At 41.5% G+C, this 24,676-nt stretch overlaps 1 protein-coding gene across 1 annotated transcript; it reads right to left on the bottom strand.

Moving 5' to 3' along the window:
- Positions 1-17,824: 17,824 nt before the first annotated feature.
- Positions 17,825-18,589, bottom strand: LOC145390386 (uncharacterized). Its single transcript, XM_080265328.1, has one exon. It carries the CDS (start codon positions 18,587-18,589, stop codon positions 17,825-17,827), a length of 765 nt encoding a protein of 254 aa, XP_080121454.1.
- Between the last annotated feature and the right edge of the window lie 6,087 nt (positions 18,590-24,676).

Raw genomic sequence — 24,676 nt, 5'->3', positions numbered from 1 at the left:
AATGTCGGATATTTCATGCGCATTTTCTATACCTGGGTCTGCAAGCTTTCCTACACTGTCAAACATGACATTTTGGGGGCCTGTCCGAGATAGTTTGTAGACTCTGGGTCGGAATGTGGTGAAATATTCGACTGTGCTGATCAATAATGTCTGACACGGATATTAATGTATTGATTGATAGCTGCAGGTGAGAAACTAGGACTTAGTGGTTCAGAGTTACAAGCCTTTATTAAATTTGAGCGAGATGCGGCTAGAGATAGACGAGCAGAAGAGAGACATGCTCGAATGAGCATTGCTGCTGATGAAAAACGTAAGGCCGAAGCAGAACTTGAAGCAAAGAAACTTGAGTTCCAGATGAAATTACAGTGCCCTAGCGGTAGGTCTGCATCAGAGCCAACAACACATCCTGTATTCAGAGTGAAACTACCTGTATTCCAGGAAGATCGGGATGACATGGATGCATTTTTAGCAAGGTATGAGAGGTATGCAGAGACACAAGACTGGCCAAGAAGCGAGTGGTCGACTCATCTTAGTATGTTGCTGACAGGAAAAGAGCTGCAAGCATTTGTGAGTATGAGTTCGTAGGATTCTCAAGGCTATACAAAGGTCAAAGAGATACTACTGCGAAGATACATGATGACAGAAGAGGGGTTTAGGAAAAAATTTAGATTTGAGAAGCCTGAACCAGACGAAACGGTTCAGCAGTATGTGTCCAGGTTGAGACGATATTTAAGCAAATGGATCGAGCTAGCATATGTTTCGAAAACTTTTGAGGGTATTGTTGATTTAATGTTAAGAGAACAGTTTTTTAACAGATGTACAACAGAGTTAGCTGTTTTCCTTAAACATAGGTCACCCAAGGACATGAATGAAGTTGAAGCACTTGCACAGCGTTACCTGGAGTCTCGTTCATCGTCACTTGCCAGTAAGAACTGTGTGAAGCAACCCTCCCTTCCTGCAAGCGAAATGAAACCGGCCACCCGAGTCGATAAGCAAGGTGTACGGGAGCACAGGGAGAGGCGTGTGTGCTTTTTATGTAATCGTCAGGGTCACATAGCCAAAGACTGTCTTGTGTTTGGAAGAGGGCGAAGGGAACCATCGAAAATGGGTCCAGAGAAGTCGCTTAGGATAAAGGAAGACAAGGCAGCAGCCAGTGGGGAGAAAATACCTTTAGTAGCGGGTGTTTGTGAAACTACAAATGGGCTGAAGATTATAAAAGAGTATATTGGTAATCAAGAAGTAGAGGTAATGAGGGATACAGGATGTACTGGTGTTCTAGTGAAAAGGAAATTTGTAAAACCGGAAGATTTGTTAGGAAACTTGTGGCGTTGTGTGCTAGCAGATAATACTGCTCGGATTTGCGAGGTAGCAAAGTTACAAGTTAACACTCCTTATTATGTAGGAGAAGTCACCGCAATGTGTTTAGATGATGCTGTCTGTGACTTGATTATTGATAATATTCCAGGAGTAACCAATGACGAGCGACAAATGGATACCCTTGCTGCTGCTGTGGTGACAAGGGGACAAGCAAATAAGGACAAAACACTGTCGGCGTTAAGAGTGCCAAGAATTCCACGAGTAGCAGGGAGTGTTGAGGAACTAAGGACATCCTAGGAAGCAGACCACAGTTTGGACAGCCTCCATAAGCATGTGGGAAAGGCTCCACGGGGAAGAGGTAATGCAAAAGGGGTGATTGTTGATGGTATTCTTTACAGACAGGTGTACCAGAATGGAGAAGTTAATCAAGTCATAGTCCCAGAGACGTGGCGACAACAAGTTGTGTTTGGCTCACGAAGGTCTGATGGGAGGTCACCTGGGAATTAAGAAGACTGGTGACAGGATCCTCAGCTGTTTCTACTGGCCAGGGGTGTACGGGGATGAAAAGAGGTTTTGTCGGAGTGTGATGTTTGTCAGAGGACTGAGCCACGTGGGAGAATTACAAAAGTGCCACTTGGTGAATTGCCACTTATCCATGCCCCTTTCCGAAAGGTAGCTGTAGACTTGATTAGACCACTTAACCCGAGAACTGATAGAGGTAACCGTTATATATTAACAATAGTGGACCATGCAACCAGGTACCCAGAGGCAGTTGCCCTTCCTAGCAAGGAAACAGAGAGGATAGTGGATGCAATGTTAGAGGTATTTTCACGTGTTGGATTACCTGAGGAAATACTGAGTGATCGTGGGACACAATTTACTTCTGAACTCATGGAAGAAATATGCAGGCTGATTAGTGTGAAGCAATTACACAGTACTCCATACAATCCCAGGCACAACAGATTGAATGAGTGCTTCAATGGAACACTGAAATCTATGTTGCGACGGATGTGTCAGGAGAGGCCTCGAGACTGGGATCGGTATCTACCAGCTTTGATGTTTGCCTATAGGGAATTACCACAAGCCAGCACGGGATTCGCACCATTTGATTTGTTGTATGGTAGAACGGTTCGTGGACCCATGCAAGTGCTGAAGGAAATGTGGACCGGGCCAGTTGAACATGACGTGCACAATACATATCAGTATGTCTTCGACCTCCACAACAAGTTAGAAGAAACCTGTCGTCTTGCTCAGGAGAGTCTTTCAGAGGCAAGAGTATGTTACAAACATCACTACAACAAGAAGGCAAAGCCCCGTAAATTGGTTGTGGGTGACAAGACCTGCTAGTATTGCCTACAGACAATAATAAGTTACTCTTGCAGTGGAAGGGGCCATTTGAAGTGGTCCAAGTGATAGGTGATACGGCTTACAAAGTGCAGATTGGGAACCATAACAAGATCTTTCACGTGAACCTTCTCAAAAAGTATGAAGAGGCAGAGGAGAATCGTGAATCACAGGTTTCTGCTTTGGCTGTGGTGGACGATGATGAGGATCAAGAAGAGATGCTGCTTCATCCAGTATTAGAGGACCGGGAAACCTACAAGGACGTCAACATTAACCCTGAACTATCATTGGAGCAACAGCAGGAACTACAGTCATTAGTAGAGGAGTATGCTGACATATTCTCAGATCAACCAGGTCTAACTTACCTTGAGGAACACAAAATTGAAGTAACAACCGAAAAGCCTATCTACATGAAACCCTACGTTTTGCCACATGCGACAAGGGAAACTGCAAGGAAAGAAATTCTAAAGATGCTGGACATGGGCATAATTGAAAGGGCCAAATCTCCTTACAATGCACCTATTGTAAGGAAAAAAGATGGAAATGTAAGGTTCTGTGTCAATTATAGGCAGCTGAACAAGGTAACTGTATTTGATGCGGAACCCATGACCCGACAGGAGGACATCATGGTAAAATTACAAGGTAAGCGGATGTTCTCTTCATTTGATTTTACTAAAGGTTACTGGCAGATTGGCGTGAATCCTGAGTCGAGACCAAAGACTGCATTCTCAACTCCAGATGGCAGCTTCCAGTTCGTCAGAATGCCATTCGGCCTGGTCAACTCTCCTGCTTCCTACAACCGAATGATGCGGAAACTCAATGATGGTAAGGAAGACAGAGATAATTACATGGACGACCTGCTGGTTCACACGACAGATTGGAAGAGACATGTCTGTGTTCTGAGGGAATTGTTCCAAGATGTTCGGGACGCTGGGTTGACAGTGCGACCTACAAAGTGTTTTGTTGGATATACGTCCGTAGCTTTTCTAGGATTAAGAGTAGGAGAAAATGTAATAAAGGTGGATCAGGAAAAGTTGGATAAGGTATCAAATGCAGAACCACCCCAAACAAAGAAGCAAGTTAGAGCATTCCTTGGAATGACAGGATGGTATAGGAAATTAATTGATAATTATTCTACCATTGCCTTCCCGCTGACTGAGCTGACAAAGAAAGCCATGCCAAACAACGTGCAATGGGATGCAAAACATCAGCAAGCATTTGAAGAACTCGAAAACAGAATTTGTCGTGCTCCAGTGCTCAGGATGCCTGATTTTGCTAAATCTTTTATTCTACAGACTGATGTGTCATCCACAGGACTGGGAGCTGTGCTGATGCAGGAGTTTGAAGACGGAAAGTTTCCTATCTCATACGCCAGCAGGAAGTTGACACATAGAGAAACTAAGTATTCTACAGTTGAACGTGAAGCTCTTGGGATCGTGTTTGGTGTGAAACATTTTGAGGATTATTTGTATGGTACAGAGTTCATTATTTACACTGATCACAGAGCATTGGAATATATGAATAACAAATCCTTGGATAATTGTAGGATACTTAGATGGTCGTTATTCTTGCAGAATTTTAGATCTAATGTGAAGGCAATTAAAGGGTGTGAGAATGTAATAGCATATTATTTGAGTAGGGTTTAAACAAACTTTGTTTGTTTTGAAGGGGGGGATAATGTCAAGATTTCACTATGATGGTTTACCCTAAAGAATAAGAGAATGGAAATTATAGTACAATATTTATATATAAAACCTCATTTGGGTGTTTTTTTTTTATTTTGAGGTTATGATTGTTAATGTTCGTTTATTATAAAACAAGTATTCAAATTATGGGTCTGAATTGTTATTGCGTATATTTGTATGGAATATTTTTCCCTGATGTGACGTCAGTTTTCCAGAGCGCGCCACCAGAGGTGACGAGAGGCCCTGGAAGGCAACTGCTGGGAGAGTAGTGCAGGTCTCACCACAGACAGGATTACCACCGGGAGTGGAGAGTGTCGGCGAAGCAGCTGTGTGTTGACGAGGATATTGTCGGTGTACAGTGCATCTGAAGTGGGATCGGTGCACAGTGGAGTTAATTTCATATTTGTGACTGTGACTTTAAGTATTTTGCCATGTAACTGGCGACTAAAGGGAGCCGTCACACACAGCTTGCCAGCCAGATATATTCCACATGTTTCCCGAGATGGAGTCTCTGTTCGGTGGAGCCTGGACTGCTTCTCTTTAGGTTAGGTTTTTGCACTGATTCGGGTGGGGGGTTAATTGTATATAATTAGGTTGAGATATTTGTAATTACATACTTGTACATGCCAAGTAAATGTCGGATATTTCATGCGCATTTTCTATACCTGGGTCTGCAAGCTTTCCTACACTGTCAAACATGACATGACATGTGGAGATGTAGGAGGCCTACTGGGCTCCAAGGAGGACCACTGGGACTTGGAAATAGGCACTGAAGCCTTCGCCCAGAAGTTGGACACGCAAAAAAAAAAATAACTCAAGGGAAAAAAATAAAACAAAATACTTAAGTCTGATTAATTGCAATGTGGTTTAAAACACAAATAATTCAAACGATGCTCTTTCATTGAGGCAAAACAAAAATTTAAATAAAAAAATACATATAACTTATTGAAAAAAGGCAAAATGTTGTATATGCTAATTTTAACCTTACCCTCAACAAAACTGAAAGCTAATATCTTAATCATTTGGGTTATCTGTTGTAGTTCGATGCTGAAACTTCGTGTAAACAAAAGGAGGACCACAGCATATGAAAATTAACTTTACACGAGAAATGACATGTTGTAACATGTTAGGTAACTAATTGGGGTCTGACAGACCCCAATGGCTCGAGTAAAATCAGAGCCAGTTCCAGGAATGACCTCATCATCCCCATGAAAGACTTTTCTAGTCAGGAGGGTAAACGGAAGGACATATCCCTTGGCCTTAGAAGTTCACGTATAAAAAAAATAATGTTCGGGGCATGGGGTTTTTGAGACCCCCAGGTTACCAATATGTTGCCTAGTAACCTCATCTTTAGTACTCATGATAAATTATAACGTTTCCGACATTACTTCTTGGCATTTAATAATAAGAATCTTTTGTGTCCAAGTCCCTACTAAATAGCATTCACACACTAACGTCACATTTGGCAGAAAGAATAACATCTTTTCTGCTCTACACTGATATTATCTTAAACTGTGGCATGACTTATCTCTGACTCACAAATATTAAATATTATCCATTTAAACCATACCAGCCAAATTATCTCACACAGTGTTACCAGGTCAATAGGTTCGTAGCTCACACGCTGATAGGGACAAGCTTCTGTTGCAGCGGCCCTAATGAGAGAGGACATCGTTTGGAAACTTCCTGTAATGTTGTTTGCAGATGATAATGTATTGGTAAGTGAAGACGAAGAGGAAGTGCAGGGCTTGGTGAATGAGTTTGGGAGAGTGTGCAAGAAACGGAATCTTAAGGTGAATGTTGGGAAGAGCAAAGTTATGGTCTTTGAGAGAAATGAAGTCACTGAATGTACAGTAAGGTTGGATGATGAGGAAATGGAAATTGTGGGTGCATGTAAGTATTAGGTAGTGTGATGAGTTAGGATGTAAGTTTGGAGGATGAAGTACTTGAAAGGGTACAACAAGGAAGAAAGGTTGCTGGTTCTTTGAAAGCAGTGATGGGAAATAGGGAAGCAATCACAGAACTAAAAACCGGCACTTGATGATAGTATTGTGATACCAAACTTAACTACATGTCAAGAGCGAGAGCAGTAGAAATAAGTTATTTGAGAGGAGCACGTGGGTTACATGGAGACACAGACTGGCAAATGAGGAAGTGATGGAGCGTTGTGGTGTGGATGTGGATGTGATAAAAAGTGTTAGGAGTAATGCATTGAGGTGGGTTGGCCATATGGAGAGGATGGAAAACGAGAGACTAACGAAAAGAGTGTACATGAGTGAGGTGGAGGGGGGGAGAGGAAGGGGATGACAGAGGATGAGATGGAGGAATTGAGGAGAGAGGCATATGAGAGAGGGGGGGTGAGCTCGGGGGAATGGCGGGAGGGCAGTGAAATGGCAGGGGACAGGGCGACATGTAGGAGAATTGTTTGTGGCCACCCCTTACGGGATTAATGTGTCTGGCGATAGATAGATTATTATTATTATTATTATTATTATTATTATTATTATTATTATTTATCATCATCGTCATTATTATTATTATTATTATTATTATTATTATTATTATTGTTATTACTATTATTATTATTATTATAATGATTGTGATTATGGTTATTGTTAAATTACGTTGATATTGATGATGATGATGATGATGATGATGATAATGATCATCTGAACCTTTGTTCTCAAAAGCGCTTGTATTTCCTTAAGCCCAGCGCACACAGTCACAAAAATCACGATAGCGCCACTAATAGCGGTTGTAGCGCTATCGTGATGCTTACTCATGGTCCTTTGTGACGTATCATGACAGTCATAGCACAGTCTTGGACCATCACGAAAAGTTAGTGCTTGCACTAAAATATCGTGACACACGACGAATTTTATACCGAATGTAGCAATGCCATGACATTATCGCAACGTGTGTAGGTCTGTCATTATGCTATCATGATCGTCGTAGGTCTGTCGTGATGGGATCGTGATGGAATAACCGTTACAACTGCATCACGACAGACTTAAATTTGCGTCACAACAGAGCTAATAATTCTGACAACTGTTTGACAGTTCAGAAAAATGCGACACGATGGACCTAAGAACGCCTCACATTAACGCTACGTGTATGGAGCATGCGTCATGACAGAACTAAAAATACATCACGATAGCGTCATGACAAAGCTAGGTATTCTTAGCGTGGGTTGCAACTTGGCATCTGTGTGGGCGCATGCGGCAGCGCAGTGTTCCTGCACCAACGGCTCGCTCGGCGCTCACAGTCCACGGGCTGTCCCCTCCCTATTTGGACACCAGGGGGCCTGTGGGAGACACTTGTGATGCTATCATGACACCTTGATGATGCTGCCGTGACTCTGTCATGATCATCGTGGCTTTGTCATGACGGGAAAATGACCGTTAAAATTTCAAAACCCACCAACTTTGACATTGTCATTGAGGTGTCGTGATTCAATCATGGCCATCTTAACCCGCCCCATCCCAACGTTTTTGGACCTTTTTTTTTTTTTGGCTCAAACATCCGCTTTTGGTGAAAAACATCGAAAATTCATAGAGAAATCGCTCACTTGAGGTTTAAAATACCGGATTTAGGTACAAGTACTTCCTTATCTGACTGGGTTTTCTAACAGGCTGGCACCAAAGAAAACGAGTTCTATTTTATCCACTCATAAACAGTATTTATTTATTTATTTGGTACGAATTTTTATGTAGTACAAGAGTATATTGGTTTTCAAACAGTAATATAGGCATTATTTGGGGGAGCAGACTGTAGCACCAGTCGAGCAGGGCAGTACTCCCGAGGTTGATGGAAAGCTGATGACAGGGAGTGCTGGAGCTCCCGTTTCATCAGCCCTCAGGACTAGTTCCTGACCATCCCCCTTTGCTGAACTTTTTCAGTGTCTCAGTTACACAGAGAGTAGGCCAGCATGCTCTCCAGTACAAATTTCTCTAACTATCTTCACCAAACTACATGCACAGTACACACTACACTTCCTATTCAAAATTCACCAAAAATGGCGTCAATTCACCCAGCCTCGGAGTCCCCAGGGGGGGGACCATAAATGCCCCCGCCATCTGCCCCACTCCCGGTGACGACTCGAGGTGCCTGGAATCACCGTCTGACTCTCTTCTTCATCATTTCTGCAACATTCGCGGCCTTTCATCTAACTTTCGCTCTGTTGAGCACCACCTCTCCTCCTCTAAACCTCACCTTCTTTTTCTAACGGAGACTCAGCTGTCTCAGGCAACTGACAGCAAACCCTTTTCTGTATCCTCCTACTTTCTCTATACTCATTTCAAAGCCAAAGGTGGCTGTTGTGTATACATACGCAACGACTTATCTTGCTCTCGTGTTCCTGAACTTGATTCTTCTGAATTCTCCACACTCTGGCTTCGGCTTTCCTGTCATTCTCTGACTAAATATATCTGTGCCGTTTACTTATCCCCTAATTCTACTGACTATCAAAAATTCTTCAACTATCTTACTTCTACGATGGAACACATTCTGTCCATTTCTCCTTTCTCCGAAATCTCCATTATTAGAGATTTCAATGTTCACCACCACCATTGGCTCTCCTCTCCTTTCACGGATCCACCTGGTGAACAAGCCTACATCTTTTCTATCCTTAATGACCTAGAGCAGCTTGTACAGCACCCTACCCGTATCCCTGACCGCCTTGGAGAGAGCTCCAACATACTTGACCTCTTCCTCACAACTAATCCTTCTGCTTACTCTGTTAATCTTTTCTCTCCATTGGGCTCCTCCGATCACAACCTTATTACCTTAACCTGTCCTATCACTCCGGTACGGCCTGTGGACCCTCCAGGGAAACGTCGTTTGTGGCATTTTGGAGCCACGGACTGGGAGGCCCTTAGGCAGTACTTCTTTGATTTTCCCTGGAATGATTATTGCTTCCATGGCCGGGAGCCATCTCAGTGTGCCTTGTGCATTACGGAGGTTATTCTCTCGGGCATGGAAGCATACATTCCTTTCTCATATCCTTTGACTAACGCAAGAAAGCCTTGGTTTAATCACACTTGTTCTAATGCTGTCCGCAACAAGGAGAAGGCCTACAAAAGGTACCGGAGCCAACCCACCCTGAATCACATAATCTTTACGTTTCTGCCCGGAATCGTGCTAAGTCTGTTCTTCGCTCCACTAAAAATAATTTCATCCATACTAAATGCTCTCAACTCTCCAACTCGAATTCTTCCTGCTCCTTCTGGCACCTTGCCAAAAATCTTTCTAACAACTTTACCTCATCATCCTTCCCTCCTCTTTTCTACTCTAATGCTTCTGTAGCTATTTCTTCTACTGATAAAGCAGATCTCTTCACACAGACTTTCTCCTCCAATTCCACCTTAGACGATTCCGGTGCTGTTCCTCCATCACTTCCCCCCTCTGACTTCCTCATGGCTGACATTAAAATTTCTTCAGTTGATGTATTTTCTGCCATCACTGGCCTCAGTACTAACAAGGCATATGGGCCTGATGGGGTCCCTCCTGTTGTTCTCAAGAACTGTGCTTCTGTGCTTACACCCTGCCTAGGCAAACTATTTCGCCTTTGTCTGTCAACTTGTACCTTTCCTTCTTGCTGGAAGTTTACTCTCATTCAGCCAGTCCCAAAGAAGGGTGACCACTCCCAACCCTCCAACTATCGTCCAAATGCTTTAACGTCCTGTATTTCAAAAGTTTTCGAGTCAATTCTTAATAGAAAAATTTTAAGGCATCTTTCCTATCACAACCTTCTTTCCAATCGTCAGTATGGGTTCCGTCAAGGACGCTCCACTGGCGATCTTCTCACCTACCTTTCAGACTCCTGGTCATCCTCCTTTCGGGACTTTGGCGAAAGCTTTGCCATTGCACTTGACATCTCAAAGGCTTTCGATCGAGTCTGGCATAAATCTTTAATTTCCAAACTGCCCTCCTACGGTTTCTATCCTTCTATCTGTGCCTTCATCGCTAGCTTCCTTTCTGGTCGTTCTATAGCCGCTGTCGTAGACGGCCATCGTTCTTCTCCTAGATCTATCAACAGTGGTGTTCCTCAGGGCTCTGTCCTATCACCAACTCTCTTCCTTTTATTCATCAATGATCTTCTAAGCTGTACATCTAACCCTATCCACTCATACGCTGATGACTCCACCCTTCACCTTTCCATTCGGTTCCCACAACGCCCATCTCAACAGTTACTTCAACAAACAAGGGATGAGGCTATGGCACACCTAATGTCTGACTTGGCTCGTATCTCTGACCGGGGTAAAAATAATATGGTTGTCTTTAATGCATCTAAGACTCAGTTCTTACACCTATCGACCCGACAAAATCTTCCACAGGTATACCCACTAATGTTTAATAATATTCAGCTTAATCCTGCATCATCCTTGAACATGCTTGGGGTTTCATTTACTCGGGACTTATCTTGGAAAGATCATATTACATCTCTTGTAAAATCTGCTTCCAAGAGATTGGGTGTGCTAAGCCGACTCCGCTCTTTCTTTACCCCTGCACAATTGTTGACTCTTTACAGGGGTTTTATCCGCCCCTGTGTGGAGTACAACTATCATGTGTGGGGAGGCTCCCCACATACAGCTCTTCTCAATAGGGTGGAGTCAAAGACTTTTTGTCTCATTAACTCTCCTCCTCTTACTGACTCCCTTCAACCTCTGTCTCTTCGCCGCACTGTTGCATCTTTATCTCTTTTCTATCGCTACTTTAATGGTCACTGCTCCTCTGAACTGTCTGCTTGCATTCCTCCACCTCTACGACGGGCGCGTAGCACCCGTCTGGCAGCAAACTCTCATCCCTTTTCTGTCCAACTCTCTAATGCAAGAGTTAACCGTTACTCCCAGTCTTTCATTTATGCAACAGGTCAGCTCTGGAACTGTCTCCCTCTGTCTGTATTTCCTGCTGCCTATGATCTCCAGTCTTTCAAACGTAGTGTGTCCAGGCATCTCAAAATGATCGGATCTTGAATTTGGCTCTCTATTGTATTTTGTTTTTCTCTTGGAGGGAACTATTATTGCGGGCTCATGGCCTTTGGTTCCTTCTTCCTCGCATAAAAAAAAAAAAAATTATAAGCATTGTTTCACTCACTAACTCATCACCATTCATGACCTTTATTTTCCCACATTACCTGATCATCATTTCTGACTGTTTCTTCCTCTAATGCTATGTAAACGTTGTCCTCCACATTGTCATCGATTGGGGAATCACTCTGGCCCTGAATGTCTTTATTGGCCAGGTCACTGGTAACAGGTAAATTGCCGAAACAATGGCGTGGAGGGGGGGGGAGAGGTTATGCGGTGTAAGGCATTGTTCCTGATTGGCATCTTGTTGAGGAATAGAGGAAGGTGTCCCGTGTATATGTGCCAATAATCACGCGCGAAATCACTCGCGAAAATTGAAAATTGTGCAAATTAGGGACCTTGCAATGTTGCCGCATTAATTCACGTCGTCGGGACAGCGCGGGTTAAGACTGTCATGACACATACTTAACGCCATCGTAAGGGTGTCATTCAGCTATCATGACAGACGAAAATCGTGATCATTTATCACAACGGCACCAATATTTTGATTAGCAGTGCTATTGTGATGATTTTTGTGACTGTGTGCCTTGGGCTTCAGCAATTCACTAGTGGTCATCCATGGTCACTATTTTACAGTTACTGTACAAGGAATGTGACATTACTCACATACAATGCACACTTTATCAGCAGATACTACAGCACTCCATAATCAACAGTCAGAATTTTCTTATCAGATCATTACTTTTTGAAAAGAGAAAAGCTGTAAGTGAGGTGCTGTGACGGATGATTATAGGGCTTAATAGCTGCCAATTCTACGGACGAAGGTTGCATTAGATATGAGTTGTGTCACATTTCTTGCAATTGTTAAAATGAAGGTTAACCCACCGTGTGCCAGTGCCGTTTTAAAACAGTCTGATAAAAAGCTGTGGTCAGTGCCAGTGCCATTTAAAACGTGACCACAATTTTCAAGAATCACGGGGAAAAATTGGCAGGCATGTATGTTAACTGTTCCTCTATCATGCTTCAGGCAGTCAAGGCCATACACCCTCTTGCTCCCCCCCTCACGCTCGTTCTGCTCCACTCTGCCTGTTTGCCTCACCCAGTGCTGTGCATAGTGAAGGCATGTCGTAAATATTTTCACGTGAGTGTAGAGACTATACATAGTGAAATCAAGTCGTAAATATTTTCTTGTAAGCATAAGTACTGTACATAGTGAAGTCAAGTTGTAAATACTTTACTGTAAGTGCCAGGACTGTAAACTACATAGTGAAGTCAGGTCGTACCAATCTTCAAGTAAGTGTAAGACAGTGCATTCACAGTGAGAGAGACACTCAAACTGTGACAGATGTTGAAGTAATAAGTAATAAGAAAAGTGTACTGAACATTGCTATACCTTCTCAGCATAAATATCTGAGTCTATCTTACATAGAAAACGGCTTTCTCTCACCTACGTGGCTAGCGTAAGAGGGCAGGAATAACTGTATACGCGTATGCAGGACTCAATAAAACCCATTTCCAAGCTTCGATGAGTATTTTAATGGAAAAATTTGTTGTTTTCACATAAAATCTATCATTTTAGCCAAAAAAAAGGTCAAAAAATGGCCAGCAAGGAGGCAACTCATAGGGCTAAAAATAGCTGGCATGCGGCGGGTTAAAGTGTTAAAGCATTCTTTCAGAAGTAATGGCGCCTTCGAGAATGAAAAAATCAGACCATCACCATCATCATCATCATCATCATCATCATCATCATCTTCATTATCATCATCATCATCATCAACGTAGGGGCTGTACAGGAAAAATGTTAGGGGAGACAGCACAGACCTGAGAGTAAGAAAAACTATAATTTGATCAAGATGGAAAAGGAGAGAATGAAGACAATGGTAGAAGATGGGCTAATGAATAAAGGAAGGGGGAGAGATGACGACTGAGGTGATGATGAGCTTTAGTGATGAGGAGAGAGAAACAATGTTGTACAGAATTAGTAATAAAATACAAAGCAAAGCAGAGTCGCTGATACTTTCCACGGGAGGCCAGAGTTATAAAGTCACACACGCACAAAGGCTCCTCCCCCACCTACCAGTCTCTCTGGCCAGACTTGGCGAATCGAGATAAAAAAATAAATAAATAAATAAAAATCAATCAATTGCAATATCAAAAGTGAAATGGCAATTCATGGGAAAGGATAATTGCTGTAACAAATATATTTTATATAGTTTTGGCATAGTATGGAAAGGCATATCAAGTTATTATTATTAGGTACATGATGACGTGGCGCTGCAGTTTTATGCAATGTAATCTGAATTGGCGGAAAAATTCAACACATCAAGACTATATTAGACATAGGTATAAATCCTTAGCTAGGAACTGCAAATCAAATATTTATCCAAGAGATGTTTACAATATGTATTAACAACTCTATGCAAGAAAGAACATTTTCCTTCAGGTGACTGAATATTCTTAAAAATAATTATACAGCCATTACCTATACTGTACTTTAGAGGTCTTCTCTGAGCAAGACCTACATATCACCAGCAATATTATAATTTCATGTGAATATTTAGTAAATATTTTGACGTGGATTACCTCCCTTCAATTATGATATATGATTTCTTAAGGTCAGGTAATTTTCACTGTCCGTTTTTAAAATCTACTGAAGGTATCACTCTCATCATCGTTTGCTGTTCTCCATTCAGCTTTTTCAATGTTTTTTAGTTATGAACAAAAATGGACACTGTACTCCGAACGTTTTAGGAAAAATGAATGATGAGGTAATTATTACAATGAAAAATTTTCCTTTTGCCTAAACACTGGTTTGACTTCCATATATATATATATATATATATATATATATATATATATATATATATATATATATATATATCGATCGTCATACATCACAAGTCCACTCATGAACAAGAGCCTCCCCCAACCTTCACCACGAATTCCTTGACTGAGCCAATTTTTGCCACGTATTCCCTACAAACTTTTCTGTCTCCTCTTTCCACCTCCTGTCTGGCCCACTTCTGTCATGCTCACAATCTCTTGGCATCCAATCAGTTAGCCCCTTGTTCCATCGGTTTCCCGTTATTCTTGCTACACAGCCTGCCAACTTCCATTTCTGTTCTTCTGTAACTTCTATAATATCTTTAACTTTAGTCTGTGCTCTCACCCAAGTTGATCTTTTCCTGTCTCTTAATGATATTCCCAACATTGACCTTTCCATTGCTGTCTGAGAACCTTAATTTATTTTCCATTGATTTTGTCAGTTTCTTGGTCCCACAACCATACGCCACGGCTGGAATTATACATTCGTTGTATACTTTTCGTTTCACACAAAATGGCAAGCTACTTTTTATAATGTCTCTGTTTACCGACAGCTTTCCATCCAATTGTAATACGTGTTTTTATTTCGTCATCATGATCTTTCGTTAATTTTAATATTTACTCCAAGTTATTGCTCTCCTCGACTTCTTCAAGAATTTCTTCACTTACTCTGATGACGCTCTTTGATGTTTGTGGAACCTTAGTTTTACTCCAATTTATCCTAGGCCCTGCTTTGAGACTTTCTCTGTTCGGGTCATTCAACATTTTTTGCCATGTCTCTGCCGTCTCTGAGATTAGGGGAATGTCATCTGCAAATCTTAAATGTTTTAGCTTTTCTCTGCCTATGTTCACTCCTTTGTTTTCACAGTTTAGCTTTCCGAAAACACTCTTTAGGCACGCTGCGAACAAGCCCTTCTCCATCTTAATTTTTTCGGAGGCCCTATGTAATTTAACTGTAGCAGTTCCTTCTTTACTGTATATATGTTTTCAAGCAGTTTTCCTATGGTTTCATTCAATCTTTGTTCTCGCAATGAATTTATAATTGCCATGTGCTCCACTGAAACGAAAGCCTTTTCGCAATCAACAAAACCTAAGCACAGTGGTCTATTATATTCTTTATTTTTCTCAATTAGCTGATTCATTCTGTGTAGATGATCAGTAGTCGAATACCCGCTTAGGAATCCTTCCTGTTTAATAGGCTGGTGTTTTTCCAAATTTGTCGTTATTCTGTTCATAAGGACGATTAATGAAGAGTTTGTAAATGAGTGATAATAAGCTAATGGGTTGATAGTTACAAAGATCTTTTGAATCACGTTTTGTGTAAAGTAAAACAGCTGTTGCATGACACCATGTTTTGGGAATTGTCTTCTTTTTTATACATTGAGTAAATAAGTGAGGAAGCCTGTTGTGTGCTTCTGCATCCAACAGTAAATCTGCTACTATTCCATCTTCTCCCGGAGCCTTCCCTCTTTTCATATTTTTTAGAGAAATATTTACTTCGTCTGGTGTTACCTCTGGTATTTCACTTGTGTCAACTGAAGAGTTAGCTATTGGTACCACTCCCTTTGATGCTTATAGTTCTTTGTAAAATTCTTCAACTCTCTTCACCATCTTATCTCTGCATTTAATGACTTCACCGTTTTTGTCTTTCAGTGATGTAATTTGTTGCTTTCCTAGTGCCATTTTACTCTGGACCTGTTTCAGACTTTTTCCTTATTTGATAGTTTAATTGATCGGATCCGTTTCTCTTTCTTTTTTTTCTCTCTCTCTCTTTGTCTCTTGTTGATAAGCTTATTTAATTCCACTCGTTCTGTTTCATCATCGTTTTTACTTTCATTTCCTTTTTTTTTTTTTTTTTCATAAGCTCGAGTGCCTTTTCTGAATATTTCTTGGCTTTGGTTGTATTAGGTTTTCCTGTTACCCTTGTTTTTTCTCTTAGCACTTTAGTTAGTCTGTCATTCAGTTCATCAATGACACATTCAGCATTACTTAGAGCCTGAAATCTGTTCATTTCCAAATAAAAGGCTGCATTGTTTTCACTTTTATTGGGCTTACCTTTTTATCTTTAATCATCATCTGTCTTTCACTTCCGAAACTGAATCTGGCTGTGCAACCCACAATTCTATGGTCACTTTCTATATTTACTTTGTTGATGACTAACATTTGTGATCGTGTTATTCTTATCTGCTATAATGAAGCCGATTTAATTTTTTGTTTCTCCAATTGGGATTCTCCAGGTCCACTTTCTCCCTGTTCTATTGTGAAAGAATGTGTTCATTATTCTCAGGTTATACATTTCAGCAAAATTTACCACAATTTCTCCTCTTTCATACAATTTCACCCACTTCAAATTTTCTCATACATGTTCCTCCATTCTTTATATATATATATATATATATATATATATATATATATATATATATATATATATATATAGTCATCTCACTAAAGTGCGCCATCGCAAAGTGCGTCTCGCCTAATGTGCGACGGGGGTCTGACAATAATTAATTATTTAGAAAGTGCGTTTGGTACTTGCAGTGTGAGACGGGCATGAAAAATTGAGGCAATTACGGCATTCTCTCGCAACTCGCAAGCATAATTTGTAGCACGCGATGAGTAAGGGTGGGACTGGTGAATATGTGGTGGGGTGTGGCTGGTGTGTGAGTTGATCTTTTCCTGTCTCTTAATGATATTCCCAACACTGACCTTTCCATTGCTCTCTGAGAACGGATCAAATTATTTTCCATTGATTTTGTAGTGTCTGACCTGGAGTTTGAGGGCTCCCTGGAGCAGCAACAGGCAGCACCTAACCTAGTGCAAACTAAGACGTGCATTCCGTTAAACTGGCCACACAATATTGTGCTTTAAGAGCATTCATTAATCACTGGCGCAATCGTCACCAGGATTGCCATTTGGTATTTTTCATTACCAAATGTGGGGCAATTTGGTAATGAAAAATTGGATCGGTAATGATTCAGAATGAATCATTACCAAAAGGATTTTTCACATGTACTGTATGAGTGTTCCAAGGATGGAGACGGTGGATTATTATTATTTTTTTTTAATGCAAGAAAGAAGGAACCAAAGGCTAAGAGCCCACAAACCGTTCCTTCCAAGAAAAAAATAATACAAAAGAGAGCCAAACCCCATCCAATATAGTGATGAGAGTGATAGTGAGGCACTGTGTGAGGCCTGTGCAGAACAGCTGTAAGTGTAGTGGTGTATCCAGGATTTTTGCCGGAGGGGGCAAACACTTCGAATAGTTCCCCAGCATATCTCTCATCACAATTTTTCCTAGATTTGATGCTTTATGCCATCAGAAATAAATGTACATCATTACTGTTGTATTTGCTCCAATGTCTTGATGAAAACTAAAAGAAGTATGAGAGAAAATACTGAAAACAAGGATACTTTTATTGAAAAGTTTATAGTTCACAGAAATCCACGAATTAAAGACAAAGTTTTTATAATATGTAGACATTATATAACGTTATGCATTGTATAACATTTACAGAATGAAAAGAGCATGTACAGAACATTTAGTGTGTTGATGTTCAGTAAATACATACAATAATACATATATTACATTTCTGTAGATGCCATTGCATTCTTATTTATAACAAGATATTAAAGTACAATCTTTCTCTTTTTCATGTTACTGAATCTGGTGATCACTGCTTCAAAATCTATTGATTCAGCTTTATCTCTTTCAGTACTAATAAGGGCCAGGCATGACAGACGTTCCTCACTCATGGTAGACCTGAGATAACTCTTAATCAATTTGAGTTTGCTAAATGATCTTTCTGCACCTGCACTTGACACACTGATTGTGCCTAAAATTCTATACAACACCACTACATTTGGGTAAGCTGTGTTTAAACCGATACTCTTGAGAAATGCCAAAACTTCTTGAACAGTGGCATTTTCAAGTTTATCTCTAATTTCTTTAGTCTCATTTCCAAGTAAAGAACACTGATTGTACTCAGCAACTGCACAATCTTCATCTACATCCTTGGCATAAATGTTGGCCAGCTGTGTAAACTGTGAGATTTCACCCAAATGTTTAGGGAGCAAGCAAGAGAACATCCTAACTGAATTTTCAAAATCAGAAAACTTGTCCTGATATTCATTAATCAACCTGTCATAGATACCAAAGTATACATTAGTCTTGAATTTGGTTTCAGTATTAACTACTGGTTCATCAGCAGCTATATCTTCAGGAATCCTCTTTTTATGCCTAACACGAGTAACCTGAAATATAGTTTCAGCACCCTCAGAGGCAGCGAACTCTTTTGCTTTTGAAAGTTTCACATAAAATCCTTCATCAGTTCTTAGGCTATTTATTGATGCCAGACTGGACTGTATCGTATTCGATGCCTGTGTTATGTCCATTGTACTGGACTGAAGATAGTTTGACAAAGCAAATTTATTTTCCAAAATTTCCAACCAAATTTCTAGAAGCAAAATAAACTCAAGCTGACCAATATGAGTGAGCAACGCTTGGGCCTCAGCAACTACATGTGGAGTCCTATCATTCTCTATGATTCGTTCCAGTGCTACTACAATGGCAGTATAAATTCTGTTTTACAGCTTGAACTGCAGAGTGTTTGGAGTACTAACGTGTTTCACAAAGACGCATTCAGTTTCTTAGTTAACCCCAGTTCATTCTGAGCCTTTTCAAAAATCAAAAGTCTGCGTTGGCTCCCTGTGATGAACGTGTATTGCTTTTCTTTATTTCCAAAGAAATTGACAACATCAGTTACCTGTGAACATGTAGCTGCAAGAAGAAAGATTAATTTGTGAGCACAACAGTGAACATAGTAAGCCAAATCATTCACTTCCTTCACACAAGTTTGGAGACCACTGAGATGACCAGACATATTTGATGCTCCATCATAAGACTGTGATCTAATGCAAGTAATGTCAAGATTGAACTCTCCATGAAGTGCAGTTAAAGTTTGAAATAAATCTGCATATTTAGAACTCTCTATGTTAGCGAATTTCAGGAATAGTTCTATCTATCTATCTACCTATTGCCAGACGCCTCAATCCCGTTTGGGGTAGCCACAAACAAATCGCCTCCACGTCGTCCTTTCCTCCTCCATTTCACTGCCCTGCTCCCAACTCACACCCCCCTCTCTCATATACCTCTCCACGCCATCCCTCCATCTCATCCTCGGCTTCCCTCTCCCTCTTCCCCCCTCCACCTCACTCACATACACTCTCTTCGTCAGTCTTTCAACCTCCATCCTCTCCACATGGCCAAACCACCTCAGTGTGTTCCTCATAACACTTCCTATCATATCCACATCCACACCACAAAGCTCCTTTATATCCTCATTAGTCAGCCTGTCTCTCCATGTGCCTCCACAGGCTCCTCTTAAATAACTCATTTCCACTGCTCTCACTCTTGACTTGTGTCCTTCCAACAACGTCCAAACTTCACTTTCATACGTTAGACTTGGTATCACAATAGTTCATGAATAATAAAATTACTGTCAACATATCTTACAGAGAAAGATAACTGATCTGAGTGGGAAATATCTATTGTGAAGTCAGTAATAATTCCATAATATTTGGCTTCATGAACTTCTGATATGATGTAAAATTACTGTCAACATATCTTACAGAGAAAGATAACTGATCTGAGTGGGAAATATCTATTGTGCAGTCAGTAATAATTCCATAATATTTGGCTTCATGAACTTCTGATATGATGGAAGCCAGCATTTCATCACTAAGGGCCTTGATAAGTTCATTCTGGGTAGTAGCACTCAAGTAAGTTTGATTCCCTTTGGCCACACAAAGATGTTTTGCTAGTACAGCATCATATTTTCCCAACAGTTTTACCATCTCTAGGAAGTTACCATCATTCACTGGAGATTCCTTTCCCAAGCATGAAAACTTTGATTCTCTGTATCCTCTGAAAGGCAAATTCTGTTTGCCCAAAAAAGTACTAAGTGCAATAGTCTACGTAGGACATCTCTGTTATGCCTAACTTGACTTTCATAAGCACTGACCTGTTCTTGACAAACAGTATTACCTGTTTCAATCCTAAACTTACACTTCATATCAGTGACAGCTTTTACATGGACATGACTTTTTTCATGTTTTTCAAGGCACTCTGTTGCTTTTTTCCACGTAGAGAATCCTTGGTTAGGATCACTGAACGATGGGTCATAGTGAGGCACATGTCTATCGGCAAACTGCCAGCATGGGAAACAAAATGCTGAATCTTTACCTGGAGAGTATACAAGCCAATCTCTGTACCTTTTCATACCATTCTTCATTCTGGGATTATACCACTGACTCCTAAATGATTTACCATTAGTCCTTGGAAAGTCATAGCCACCATTAAAACCTGGTTGGCATGGCCCTAACTTGAGCATCTTTCTAACTAACTCAGGACTTGTGCCACAACTGGTATACAATGCTGGATCACTGGTTTACAGATCACACAATAAAAGGTCAAATTGTGGAGAAACAGGGACTTTAGTCTCCTACTGTCCAGTTGCTGACACATTTCCCACCTTACTGTCTCTGTCTAGTATTATTAGATCTGGTTTTGACAAGTTTTCATTACCTTCATCATGTTCTTTCTGGTGTGATGTTGCAGAAGCTTCACCCAGACGGGATCCATCATCATTTGCAGATCCAGGAGAACCAATTAGGACACCTGCTTCACAAGATTCTATTGGGGTAGGACTTAATGTAGAAGGTCCTGCTTGAGGGCTTTGTTGACTTTGTAATTTCAGCATGTGTCCTATAGTTTGTACCCCTTTTGGTGCCTTCTCCTTAACCTTACAACGTGGGTGTTTTTTTACTTGTATGACTTTCCAGTTTATCTCTCCTAAATGACTTCTCACAATCAAAGTAAATCACGTTTTCCTTACTGTAGAATGACATTGTCATGAATTAAATCCGCAACATTTTCCTTTTGTGAGAAGCCACGAACTATTAGTGGAAAACTCACTGTGTATCGTTCAGTTAACCGTTTCTCTCTCCATTTCGGTCGTATACGTTTCAAAACATTCGTCACTGTTTCAAAAGTGACCGATCTAATGCACGTCATTAAGTGCTCTACTGAGCGATATTACTGTTTCTTTATTGTTCGCCCTTGCTTGCCTCGACCGTTGGCCACGCCTTCTTCCGGTGGCCTGTGCATATTCTTACCGCACGCATCGTATTTGAAAGCACTCAAGTGTCTGTCGTGACAGAGTGAGGTCCTGTGCTCCAGCAGTGAGAGAGTGAGAGGTCAGCTAGCACCCAGACTCCACTAGACTACAGTTCTCCAGGCTCCCACCCTTCTTTGGTGATACACTACATTCATTGACCAGTATTTCCTTTTCGTATTTTCCTAGGTTTAAGAGTTTAGTTAAGAGTGCTGTTTCTTCACATGCTGGCCGGCTGCGCCGCATGTTGTTTTTCCTAGGCATAAGAATTTAGCTTTTGAGTGAGTGAGTGAGTGCGATCTCTTTATTCTGAATTCATTTTGAGATGTAACGTTGAATTTGTTCCTTTGTAATCAATAAATTTAACTTCTTTTTCTTGAGCTTAATGTAATGTAAACACGTGTTTCATTTCTCCACAATTAAGCTTATTTCCCTTATAGCTCCTAGCTTGCATAAACGTTTTGCTATTCATAACTGGTACTTAGGCCAGTCTTGTTGTATTAAGCTTAAAATCCGTTGTGCCTTCTAGGAGTTACGCATCAGCAAGAACCTGATATTATTATTAGTATTAGTTATTTATTGTCAGGGGTTAAGTCACTTTCTCCAGAGGCTAACAGTACTAATAAACATCGACTGTGAGTAATTAGTCTCTGCTGTGTACTGTTGAGAAAGTTTACAAATTCTCGTTCTGAGAGAGTCGGCGAAGCAAGCCGGTATAAAGTAATCATTGCTTATTTAGCAAGACAATTCATTGTCCCTGCTCTTCAATATTATTGAACATTATCATTTAAATTGTGCATTTATTTTTAAAAACCCCGTGACAATTGGCGACCTCATTCCAGGATATTAACTCCTAGCTCTAAAGCTATTCACGAGATAATACTCACTCGCTCATATTTAGCTATTTATCATTAAAGTTTATAGGCACAAGCTTACTGGTGTTTACCGTTAGTTTAGCAAGTGAATTTTTGCTTTATTAATCCGCAGAGTACTTAACTCTATTTAGTACTTTATTCTTGGTAACGCCAGACGATTTTATTCGCTCCTGGGAAGTCGCCGTACCCATTGCATTAATTATTGAGTCTTCCCAGTCATTTGCATCTTTGCTTTATTCCTTGCCAGTTAACTAGATAAGGCTGGTCACCACTAGCTTGTGTCTGTATTCTTTACTTGTGTTATTAGCATTCGTTTGCGAAGCCGCAGTCAGTACTGAGTTGCTAGTTATTTAGATTGAGCTAGCATCATGGCAGCCAGTGTCTATGTACGGGAAGCGAAAGATATGGGCCTCACAGACCCAGAGAAAATACAAACCTACGTCCTCTCACGGTTTAATTACGAGCAGGAACGTGAGAAAGATGCTCGTGACGAGCGTAGAATCCAACGCGAACACGAGCGAGAACAACGCGAACACGAGCAGAAACAATGCGAACTCGACTTAGAACATGAGCGAGAACAGCGTGAGAAACAAGAGAGAGAACGAGAACACGAACGTGCCAAGCAAGAAGCACGCGAAAAACATGAACTTGAAGTGCTGAAGCTCAAGCGAGATTCCTTGGCTTCAGACACGTCTGGCGCAGTTGGTCCAAGCTCCACGAGCGTTCTCCCTGCACATGTCCTGGCAACCCCACGCATCAAGCTTCCTTCATACAAGGAAGGCGAGCGAATCGAGCCGTACATAGCTCGTTTTGAGGACATGGCAGACATGTATCAACTGGATGAGGCAGCTAAGCGGCTCCAATTTCTTAGCTTATTTGAGGGCCCTGCCCTCGATATTCTCCACAGAATTCGTGGAGACAATCTCACTTATGGGATGATGAAAGCTGCACTCATTAAGGCGTATGGTCTCACAGTAGACGACGCCAAAGTTCAGTTCATGCGAGCTTGTCTCTAAGACAAGGAGACAGCTGTTCAGTTCCTCGACCGTCTCACTGCTTACTTAGGTGAGTGGATGGAGAAAGATGAAACTCCTACCACGCGTGAGGGGATAATTGACCTTATGTTGCATACACAGCTAGAGAGGTCGTGGCCTGCTGAGCTCATAGCACAGCTTAAGATCTGCCAGGTGAAAGATGCCAGCCAAATGGTAGAAAAGGCTGACACATATTTCACTGCATACAGGTATCAAACTCGCAAGCAGCATACCTGGAACAGAAAAGCTGATAAATCTGGGAAACCGTCTCAGACTGAACCCCACCAACAAGGCCATTCTCAGAATAATGGCCAAGGTTCAAAACCGCAGTGGAAGGACCAGGGGCAAAACACTGAGAAACCTGAGAGGAAGAGGTACAACAGGTACCCTAACCAGCAGCAGTATCGGCCACGCAACCGACCGTCGGGACCATCATTTTCACCACCAGCTCAAAGGAGGCAAGAAGCAAATGCAGCCTTCATTCCTCAGCAGCAGCACGGTGGTCACGTCCCTACCAGTATGGGTACTCTCCCACAGTTCACTAGTCCCACAGAGACAGTGAACCCCCCTCCACAGATGGCCAATGTTCCATCTCCACAGGCAGTGAGTACGACCCCTCAAGTTTCTAATTCTCAAGGCACCATGTTTGCCGCATCAGTTATTCAGCAGCCTAACCAGTGGCTAGCTGCTTCCTCCACAGGCCCTCCCACAGGTGACGGTGCCTTCCTTGTTCAGCCAGGGTTTGTGGGAGACATTCCTGTGAAGGTCCTGAGAGACAATGGTTCCTCAGGTTGCTCTGTCAAGCAGAGTCTAGTTCGGCCTGAGCAGTACATAGGTCGACAGATCCAAGCAAACTTTATTGATTGATCAGTGAGACTGTTCCCTGAGGCACGTATCCAGGTGGCATCTCCATTTTATACTGGTACGACACTCGCAGTTGTCATGCCAGAACCTTTATTTGACCTAATTGTAGGCAATATTCCCAGTGTCAAGGATAGTTGCACCAAAGATGACGCTACTCAGACTTCGGCTGCAGTAACTCGAGCCATCATTGAGGCTCCAGATTGTGTCACCCCTGTGACCATTGAATCGCCGCAAGATCTGATGTGTAGCCAAATTGTTGTCCAAGAACAACATTCTGACCTGACACTTACTGCCGTGCGGAAGAAACAAAAGGGTAGAGTGATAAAGTATTCACGGGGAGGTCGAGCCAAGTTCCTTCGCAAACAAGGACGGCTCTACCATGAGTCACGAACACCCGAGGGCGAGGTTCGACTGCAGTTTGTCGTTCCTGCCAAGTACCGCCAAGCAGTGTTAGAATGGGGTCATTGTTCAGCCTCAGGAGGTCACATGGGCAAAAGGAGGACCCAGGGCCGTATCCGAGCTGACTTTTTCTGG

Source organism: Coenobita brevimanus, chromosome 14 (genome assembly GCF_032717465.1).
Source record: "Coenobita brevimanus isolate Jiangsu-jjx chromosome 14, ASM3271746v2, whole genome shotgun sequence".
NCBI classification, from domain to species: domain Eukaryota; kingdom Metazoa; phylum Arthropoda; class Malacostraca; order Decapoda; family Coenobitidae; genus Coenobita; species Coenobita brevimanus.
This window is presented reverse-complemented; position numbering and strand designations above follow the sequence as displayed.